Raw genomic sequence first — 10,824 nt, forward strand, 5'->3', positions numbered from 1 at the left:
CATCCATCCATCCATCCATCCATCCATCATCCATCCATCCATCCATCCAACCATCCATCCATCCATCCATCCATCCATCCATCATCCATCCATCCATCCATCCATCATCCATCCATCCAACCATCCAACCATCCATCCATCCATCATCCATCCATCCATCCATCCATCCATCCATCCATCCAACCATCCATCCATCCATCCATCATCCATCCATCCATTCATCATCCATTCCTCCCTCCCTCCCTCCCATGTTGTGGACTAATTAGCAGTGAGTTGTGAGATGGACACCAGTCCATCCAAACCAGATCCGAGATTATCATTTCTTCAGCCCTCCCAGATTAACCAGTAAAACGGAAGGTAACCCCACTGGTCTGGATGTGTTTTTGTTCCTTTGATCCAAACTTGCTGTAAGTTTGTCTCCATAGAAACCAGGTCTCCATCCCTCATTCAGGCTTTTATTGATTCCTCTAATGGCGCTCTGATTTCTCTGAAGGGAAATTAGCTCCACTGAGACCTAATTTACTAAATGATTTGATGTATTTAATGAACAGAAAGAAAACTGAGTGTTTTTAGCTGCTTCTAAACAGCTGGATCAGCTGATAGATGTTTGATTTAGCCGGTGAGCCTTCCAGAGCTCCTTTTCCCAAAGCAGCTTTACTGAAAACGTTCCTAAACCTGACATCTGGGAAACGCAGAGTTTTCCGATTCACAGTTTCCTCAGCCCCTGTCTGTTACCATGGTAACATCCTCCCAGAGCTAACCTGGTCAGCAGCAGGTTTCCCTCCATAAACTCAGGCTGTCTGAACATCTAGTGGATGAAATATTAGTGGAATCTAAATTTCCCACAATGCACCTTGAATACTAGTGATCATCCATGGTCACTAGATGAGCACATATATCCCATAATGCTTTGCCAGAGCTCTCCTCGCAAAGCATCAAGGGATGTGTTTTGTGGTGAGAAAGAACAGAGGCAGAGTCATGTGACCAACGGGGCGTGAAAAGTAGTGATGTCTGAACAGTCAGAGTTCATTGTGAAGTTCACTCTATAGTCCAAGCTCTATATGGTGACTGAGGGGGTCGGAGTTAGAGCGGATGTTAGTGAACAGCCTGTGTCCTCTGGCTCCGCCCTCTTTTAAAGCCAATCATGTTGTTTACTTCCTGATTCTGTCAGCAGACTTTATTAGGTGGAAAAACTAAAACATATCAAGTCCTTTAGATGAAATAAATGATGGGAGACGGGATGAACATGAGGAGGAACCCATGAGATGATGAACAGGTTCTACTTTATCTTCATCTGCTGCCCGGTGATGGCCCCTAAATAAATACATCGATCTGCTACCATTTAAGAAATAAATCCCTAATCTTATCAACAGGCTACGGCAAGCCGTCTTGATATGTATTATTTTGACTGAATATGAATATATATTTTTTTGTCTCGTCAAAATGACCATTTAAAAGAAAAGGTCATTCTTAGCATCTAAAATTAACATTCTGGATGTGAATGTCAGATCTCCATATTCCTTTTGCTACCGGCCATATTTTTGTTATTTTGAGGAGAAATGTATTTCAGAAATCATAAATAAATATTCAGTCGAGCTGATGAATGTCAGAACAGTGTCTCAACATGTGTAAACATTTTTCAACATATAAAACTTGGTTCATTTTTTATTTTTTTTTATTTCTGAAATTCAGTTTCTGCAGCAAAAAAATAAATGAAGGGAATCTCTTATAACAGTTCAGACTAGAAGTGGGATTTTGATCAGGAAGGATCTATTTTAATGATCTACAAAGGAAGAACACAGAGGAGAGTGTTAATAAATGTAAAAACGGCCTGCCATAGGGGACCATATATAATCTTACTATTAACTCCAGCAGCAATCTCCTCATTCATCTCTCTCTCCTTTGCTGCTGTTATTCTGTCTTTTCAACGTTTTCTCCAATATTTTTTATTCTGTTATAATTTCTAGTTCTGTTGGGGTGAAATAGGCTGTGCCTGTTGCCATGGTGACTCCTCAAATCGGCGCTCCACTAATAATGGCTTTTATACGTGTTACGCAGGCGTTCATCTCTGAGTGGATCTCCTCAGAGATGATTGAAGGAAATCACAGCAGCTTTTCTGAAACCAAGAACTCCGTGTTGATGATGTGAGTCTCAGTTTGTTAAACGGGCCTCTGGAGTTTAAGACAACCGTCTTTTCTGGTTGCTTAGATAATCCAGGGAGTTTCAGCTGCAGCCATCTTATTTCCAGATCAAAGGTCGAGCCTGAACTAGCAGCCCCATGTTAACCATAATAACTGATCGATCACCTGTTCCTCTGCAGTGGATTTAACTATGAGATCATCGTGATCGATGACGGAAGCCCAGATGGGACGCTGGAGGTGGCGGAGCAGCTGCAGAACATTTATGGCAAAGATAAAATAGTAAGTTTAAAACCATCCGTAGTGATCCTGCTGGTCTGGAAGTTAAAAACAATCCACTGGACTTTGTTTCAAGTTTGAAGATGTTTGCTGGATTAACGTTGAGTTCCAGGCTATATTGAACCATATAGCCTGGAACTCAATGCTATTCCCGACATTTTGAACTGAAAAAGCTTCCTGGATGGAAGAGAAACGTCTTCAATTTGGGAAACAAAGTCCAGAGGATTGATTTTTTTAACTGACTATGACCTGGATGACTGGGAATCTTCACCAGCATGCTAGTCTGATGACAAACATGAATTATTAACGGTAAAAGCATGTTTCTGGCAGCGTTTTAGGCTGTATTTGTTAGTTACTGGATAAATAACTTTGATTCTGTGCTACAGACGGACGTATGAATTATGATATTTATTAATCAATTATTTCTCCAGCTTCTTCGACCAAGAGCCAAAAAACTAGGCCTTGGTAAGTTTCTAGAAAATGCTGCGGTTGCTGACTAACCGTTACCGTTTACTGATGGCGTCCTGTGGGCTCTCTAGGCACCGCCTACATTCACGGCATGGGGCACGCCAGCGGGAACTTCATCATCATCATGGATGCTGATCTCTCCCACCATGTGAGTGGAAGATCTCCGCTGGCCCCTGAGGGCCTCGATCGCTCATGCAAGAAGACTTTTTCTCAACTAAAATCAGATTTCATTGAATTTATTTATTCCTTGTCTGATAATGTTTCATGATTCTGTTACTTTTGCTTTCAGCCCAAGTTCATCCCTCAGTTTATAAGGTAAGTACCTCTGAAATGTTGGTTTGCTTTATGAAATAAAAGTAAAGTGCAGTAAAGAGACACAGCAGAAGTTCCTATTTCTGTTTTCATTGTCAGTCATTAAGTCAGACTTAAGTCTCCGGTTAGGATTAGTTAAACTAAGCTGCCATAAGCCAGATGGATGCTGTTTCCTGTTCTAATTCAATAACACGTTTCCACCTGGAAAGGTTGAGAAAAGGCAGGGACATCCAGTGCAGTTCTTCGAGCTGATTGGGTACCTGCCTCCCACGTCAAGCTTTCAGCCAATCACAGCAGCCGTAGCAGCTTGTTTCACTAGAGCTAACTAATAAATCAAACTCTTACCAAACAAACTTCTCTCCATCCACAAAGGCACATATATCGTCGCTTTGTGAAGAATTAGACGCCATTCCAGCTAAAAACGCTGCAGCCATGTTTGTTTTGTGACGTCATACACGTTACTGCATTTGATTGGTCCGAAACGTTTCTGCATCGAGTCCAAAAGATCTGCAGGCTTCTGGCAGGATGCTTTTTCAGGACTTTGTGAATTTATAAACCTCCCAGCAATTCCTCCTGCTTGCAAAGAAACAGTTAAACCAGTTCCACCATGGATCAGTGCAACATTCATAGATTATATTCAGTGGCCAATCTAATCGTTTTATCTGTTCAGTTCTATTCAGTTTATTTCTATAGCTCCAATTCACATCATGTCATCTCAGGTCACTTTCCAGTTCACCAGATCATCCAGTCAGATTGATTAAAAGTTTTCTATCTAAGGAAAACCAGCTGATTGCATCGACTCATTGACTCTTCAGCAATCCCTCACACTAAGCATGCTTGTAGCGACAGTGGAGAGGAAAAACTCCCTTTGAACAGGAAGAAACCTCCAGCAGAACCAGGCTCAGTGTGAGCGGCCATCTGCTGAGGCCCACTGGGGTTCAAGGAGACAGAAGCAGACATAGAAAAAGAAGCATAGATACAGGAACTTATCTATAATTAAGTAAAATGTTTTGCTGTTACAGAAGCTAAGAGCTAACAGATAATACCTGATGCTTCCTCCAGCTCTATAAAACCTAATTTCCTCACATTTGTTTGGCTGCACACAGCCGCTGTGACCACAAGGTGGCGCTCTTTGTCATCTTGGTCTCTGCCAGCTGTCGGTCCATCCTAATAAACTCCTCATTAGATCAACGTCACATAGAAAGAATCCTAATTTAACAGGAATCAGCCAGACTGAAGGATCTGCTACCAGATGTGGAGACAGAAATGAAAATGTTCCCCATGTGCTAGCCCTGACCTTTGACCAAAAGAGGCTGATCTAAAACAGGAAGTCTGCTCTGATGTCATGTCAGGTGGTTTCCTTTAACGCAGCGTATGGAAACTTCTGGTTTTCACTGCAGGTTAAGTAGAAGAAGTTTCAGTGTCTTTATAAAATGTCTCCTCAGGAAGCAGAAGGAGGGGGATTATGACCTGGTATCTGGCACGCGTTACCAAGGTGATGGCGGCGTTTACGGCTGGGACCTGCGCCGGAAACTCATCAGGTAACGCCCCCCCCCCCCCCCCCCCCCACCCCCCTTCCTGATCGATTGAAGGTCTTCGTCCGCTTGATGTTCCGTCTGCTTTGTCTGTCCTGCATCCAGCCGAGGGGCCAACTTCCTGACGCAGGTGCTGCTGCGGCCCGGGGCCTCAGACCTCACCGGGAGCTTCAGGTGAGCAGCCTGCCAGGTCGGAGCTGCGCTCTGAAAACGGGACCAACCAGAGTGTTTCTCTGTCTCACTCATCAGGCTCTACAAGAAGAAGGTTCTGGAGAGTCTGGTGGAACGGTGTGTGTCCAAAGGCTACGTCTTCCAGATGGAGATGATTGTCCGAGCCAGACAGCTCAACTACACCATCGGAGAGGTGACAGATGTTCCCACCCTGGCCTCCTGGATGTTGGATTCCTAACGGGATCCAGAGAAAGCCTTTTCACTTCTTTATCAGCACTAACAAAAACCCACAAATATTGGTTAAATGTCAAACCAGTGAACGTTAGTGAATTCATTCATCCAGAAGTTTCCAGTTCATGGAGCTGCAGGTCTGCTTGGCTCCAGACTGTCGGGTTATTCCAGGCTTTGTTCATCATCCTCAGACTGATGCAGACTTCCACCACCAGGAGGCGCTGGGCCAATGCGGCGCCTCCCCTGAACATTTTAGAAAAGCGATTAACTACTGCTGCCATTTTTATATCGGTGCAACACACTATTAACTGAACTGTTCCCGCTCTGATCCAAACCAGCTGCTGGAGTCTTAAGCCGGGCCTACATTGTACGATCTTTTTGCCCTTTTTTGGGCCGATTTTTCCAGTCATGCGAGAATTTTTCGATGGGGCCGACTTTCAGCCTGATGGTGCGTGGTGTAGCTGTACAGGGGGTAACGAGGGGCGGTCAGCCGCTAAAGACCACCCCCCCATCTGGAATCAGAAGGTCGGGAGAAAAATCAAACATGTCTGAAGTTCAGTCGGCCATCGTAAGGTGGTCGAGGGCAAATCGCTCAGTGGCCAAACAAGGATTCTTCTTCTTCTTCCTCTCAGAGGAAAACCCAGCAGCATGGCGGGGGGGCAATGAGTTCTTTCTGTCAAACTGACAGACCGTAGTAGCCACGTTAGCTCAGCCATGTCTTTGTCCAAATACGTCGTCTCCTTTTCTTTTTAGGGCTTTCAGCACTAAATTGGCAGCGCGTTTCACTCTAGTGAGCTTCATGTTCCTCTGCTACTAGTTTGGCTTCCAGATAGACGAGTCCCAGTAGCGCCATCTCACTGCGGAGCTGGAACAGGAACAGACCAGATGAAGCTACTATGAGAAAAAGCAGAGAGAGCAGAACGTTAGAGATTGAACTAACAGATTCTGCAGAGTGGGAGAATAGAGATAGAATGAAGCAGAATGATGAAAAAGGGGTCCCTATGTCCTCCAGCAGTCTAAGCCTATAGCAGCAGAACTATAGAGATAGATCAGGATAACCTGAGCCACTCTAATTAGAAGCTTTATCAAAAAGGAAAGTTTTAAGCCTAGCCTTAAAAGTAGACAGGGTGTCTGCCTCACGGACTAAAACTGGTAGTTGGTTCCACAGGAGAGGAGCCTGAGAACTAAAAGATCTGCCTCCCATTCTACTTTTAGAAATTCTAGGAACCACTAGTAAACCTGCAGATTGAGAGCGAAGTGCTCTGTTAGGAACATCAGGAACAATCAGATCTCTGATATCAGATGGAGCTTGGCCATTTAAGGCTTTATATGTGAAGCAAAACAATCCGTTGGAACTTTTTGCTGTATTCAATCCAACTGCTGCTGTGAGAGTTTGGCTCCACTGACCTCACAGCTGGGGGTCGCTAGAGGCGTGATTTAGCCTAACCACATGGAGTAAAGGAGGATAATCTACCGTCACACAGCATCAAACCGCTCTAGACGCACTCCTTTCTGTTTGACCTTTAAATGCAAAATGTTTCTATATTCTAATGCTATTCTGCTGTAAGTGGGTCACTGTCAGCTTAAAGCGTCTTTTAGACTCTCTTTACTCCAGTTAACATTTAATCGATTAGTTGATGATTATTTCAATAATCTGATTGTTTCAGTTCTACTGTATATAATGCAGCATTACCATTATTGTTGCCATGTAATTTCATTTGAATTTATTTGAAAAGTATTTAGCATATGTTCGTATGTCCTCTGGCTTCAGCATCTGTTTAAAACCGTCGTCATGGCAACCGCTTGTATTTGAGCTAACTTTGTGATTTCTCCTCAAACTAAATCTTTGTGTCTCTCCCAGGTGCCCATTTCCTTTGTGGATCGAGTTTACGGAGAGTCCAAACTGGGAGGGAATGAGATCATTTCATTTGTCAAAGGACTGCTCACTCTGTTCGCCACCACATGATCAGCGCTGAGCTCCAGCAGACCTTTACTTCACCTTCCTGTGGCTCTGCAGCTCCGTCCATCTTTAATGAAAATGTTTTCTTCTATAGTCTGAAGAGTATGGAAGGAAGAGAAGATCTACATTCCCACCATTCCTGTTGATTTGGTGTCTTATCATTCCCAGCTGTGGATGTGAACCGGCCTCTGGGTCACAGAATGGATGTTTGTATCAGAAATAAATGCTTTATATTGAAGCCACGGTTTGGTGGTCGGAGGCAGTAGAAGCGTCTTTCTGTGACCTTAAGAAGTCAGCTCTGTCCTTCATCAGATATCAGCTGGGCCTGATTTATTAGTTACTCAGCAGCAGAATAAACTGGACATCTTTATTATCCCTCATTGGTTTAATCTGGAGGTTCTGCTCAAAGCGGAGCCGCTGGAAGGAGCCATGTTCCCGCCGTCATTCAGCCTTTTTCAGGGTTAATCCTAACTCTAACTCTAAACCTGGCCTCAACTTTGAACGTTCCTACAGTTTGAATTTTTCAGGGTTTCAGTTGGACCTTAAAAAGCATTAAAACTCATTAAATCATAGTTTTTAAAATGAAGGCATTAAATGGCATTAAAATTCATTAAATGGGATTATCAGTAGCATTAAAAATATTTTCATTTTTTTAAAGAAATATGTTTGTAAAATAGTTTGGACAGACATGTTCTACCAGATATAACTGGTTCCACGCTAACATGCAGAACTGCTTCCCGTTGGTTGGAAAGTCACAATGTGTGGAAAAAAAAGAAGCTTTGCACGACGGGTGTCGATGCTTTACAATCTCAGCTGCATGAGAGTTTACAATGTCCAACCAATGCAGTCCCGTCCGCAGTAGCTACCACCACAAACGGCACCTGGAGCAAACGCCACTAAACGTCAGAAAATCAGGCTGTCTTCAAACAATATTTGGATCCAATGCAACGCAGCATGAGGAGGTTCTCTGGTGTCTGATCATCGCCCGCCGTGCAGCAACACCCGTCCGCTGCTGATGACGGTGGATCTGAATTGGTCCAGGCAATCTTTCCAGATTCAGAAATACCCCAATCTTTCACCTGTGGAAAATAAATAGCTCACTTCTGGCTCATGTGCTTAGAAAATGTGATACTCTAGGAGAGATGTCAGAACTGGAACCAACTGAGAGGCCGTCATCAATCATCTTTCTAAAAATAAAAGTGCATCCTCTGTACGATCTGTCCCATGTTCGCTGGCGTTTGCCTTTCAGTCATTTTTGCAGCATGTGTTTTAGTATCTACTGATTTCAGATATTTCCAGCTAAGTTCTGTTTCATTTTCAGTGCTGGTTTAACATCTCAAGGCACTTTAGAATACAGCAATATTTATATTTTTATCATTATTTTAGTCTATCGTCATGGTTACTTGTTAATGGCATTAATAATTTCCAAGCGCATTAAGAAGTATTAAATTAGAGTTACTAATTTCTGTATAAACCTTGTTTGTATGTCGACCCCCCCACCTTCTATCATAAACTACATGCAGTGAAATTATTGTTTTTTTCTTTTAATTTGAAATTTGAATAAATCTTAATATTCGGCTCTGTCAGCCTCATCAGCTAATTAACTCAAAGCACCGGATTTCCTCCACCTCTGAATCTTCTGAGTCCAGATCAGTTGGCGACACAAACAGGAGGAAAAGAAACGCTGACATCCTGTTTTTATTTTTACTGTCCAGCAGCGAAGCTCTATGAAGGGTTTTCTGAATGCCATGGAGAAGAACCTTCAGATTTACTTTCCTAAAGCCAGACATACACTGTACCGTTATTTTTGCCCTTTTCGGGTGGTGCAAGAATTCTTTCCATGGGGTCGAGTTTCAGCATAATCGTGCGTCCTGCGCTGTGTAGCTAGGGGGTAACGATCAGCCTCTAACCACCACCTCCTGATCGGGAATCTGAAGGTCAGGACAAAATCAAACATGTTTGAAGTTCAGGCGGCTGTGGTGAGGTGTTGGTGGGCAAATCCTGCTGTTGAAGCGGAGCTACGACCCGATTTACCAGAACCTCCAGCACTGCGCGTGTCCAGCGCCATCTCTCAGAGCTGATGTGGTTTTAGACCTACAGTGCTAGCAGGTAGATCGCATCAGATCGTTGGGTCGCACAGTGTGAGAACAAACATCGTGAACTTTTAAACTCTGATTTTAATGTACAGCTTGAGTTGTAGCTGCGTGCAACGATTGAAATATTGCACATTGTATGCCCAGCTTTAGCACTACTTAAAATAAAGTGAACTAATTAAGATGCATTTAGTTCAAACCCCGCCGAACAAATGTGTGTCTAAAGATACCTGACTGTGTGAACACACTCCGTATAGAAGGGTTTCTTCAAGAGACTGTTCAGCAGTGGATGTGAGGGGCCTCAGACCCGCCCATCCAGGACCCAGAATTCATGCAAAGGTTCTTCCCCCAATAGAAGAGCCTCATGGGAAGCACCCAGCAGACACAGGGCAGGACCCAGGACACATCCACAGCAGGGGGCCCGAACAGGCAAGGAAACCCAGACCCCCGCAAACAGCCACCAGGAGGTAGCCACCACTCACCATGGCGACCGGCTCAGGCTGCAGGAAACATATTTAGTGAAGGGGCTGAGAAACGTGGAAAAGAATGTTGCTCAATGAAGCTGTTTCTTTGCTCCGTGCAGGTATGATCATGAAAAGCTAGGTGAGAAATATTTAGTAGGTAAAGATAACTGAAGGTCCATTCAATAAGGAGCAACCTCCACAGAGCAACCTCACACAGAGCAACCCCACACAGAGCAACCTCACACAGAGCAGCCTCACACAGAGCAACCTCACACAGAGCAACCCCACACAGAGCAACCTCACACAGAGCAACCCCACACAGAGCAACCTCACACAGAGCAACCTCACACAGAGCAGCCTCACACAGAGCAACCTCACACAGAGCAACCTCACACAGAGCAACCCCACACAGAGCAACCTCACACAGAGCAACCTCACACAGAGCAACCTCACACAGAGCAACCTCACACAGAGCAACCTCACACAGAGCAACCTCACACAGAGCAACCTCACACAGAGCAACCCCACACAGAGCAACCTCACACAGAGCAACCTCACACAGAGCAACCCCACACAGAGCAACCTCACACAGAGCAACCTCACACAGAGCAACCTCACACAGAGCAACCTCACACAGAGCAGCCTCACACAGAGCAACCCCACACAGAGCAACCTCACACAGAGCAGCCTCACACAGAGCAACCTCACACAGAGCAACCTCACACAGAGCAACCCCACACAGAGCAACCTCACACAGAGCAACCTCACACAGAGCAACCTCCCACAGAGCAACCTCCCACAGAGCAACCTCACACAGAGCAACCTCACACAGAGCAACCCCACACAGAGCAACCTCACACAGAGCAACCCCACACAGAGCAACCTCACACAGAGCAACCTCACACAGAGCAACCCCACACAGAGCAACCTCACACAGAGCAACCTCACACAGAGCAACCTCACACAGAGCAACCCCACACAGAGCAACCTCACACAGAGCAACCTCACACAGAGCAACCTCACACAGAGCAGCCTCACACAGAGCAACCTCACACAGAGCAACCTCACACAGAGCAACCTCACACAGAGCAGCCTCACACAGAGCAACCTCACAAAGAGCAACCCCACACAGAGCAACCTCACACAGAGCAACCCCACACAGAGCAACCTCAC

General features: G+C 44.8%; 1 protein-coding gene across 1 annotated transcript in view; it reads left to right on the top strand.

Moving 5' to 3' along the window:
- Positions 1–7,359, top strand: part of dpm1 (dolichyl-phosphate mannosyltransferase subunit 1, catalytic) — an 11,315-nt gene extending 3,956 nt beyond the window's left edge. Inside the window, exons 2-9 of the mRNA XM_038275339.1 lie at positions 2,321–2,420; positions 2,849–2,882; positions 2,957–3,033; positions 3,175–3,200; positions 4,643–4,738; positions 4,838–4,906; positions 4,982–5,096; positions 6,996–7,359. Of these exons, the coding sequence (XP_038131267.1) occupies positions 2,321–2,420; positions 2,849–2,882; positions 2,957–3,033; positions 3,175–3,200; positions 4,643–4,738; positions 4,838–4,906; positions 4,982–5,096; positions 6,996–7,100 (622 nt within the window). The 3' untranslated portion in view covers positions 7,101–7,359. The remainder of the gene's footprint in view (positions 1–2,320; positions 2,421–2,848; positions 2,883–2,956; positions 3,034–3,174; positions 3,201–4,642; positions 4,739–4,837; positions 4,907–4,981; positions 5,097–6,995) is intronic.
- The last annotated feature ends 3,465 nt before the right edge of the window (positions 7,360–10,824 follow it).

The sequence above is a fragment of the Cyprinodon tularosa genome, unplaced genomic scaffold, assembly GCF_016077235.1.
Source record: "Cyprinodon tularosa strain WSP-4 unplaced genomic scaffold, ASM1607723v1 ctg953, whole genome shotgun sequence".
In the NCBI taxonomy this organism is placed as follows: Eukaryota; Metazoa; Chordata; class Actinopteri; order Cyprinodontiformes; family Cyprinodontidae; genus Cyprinodon; species Cyprinodon tularosa.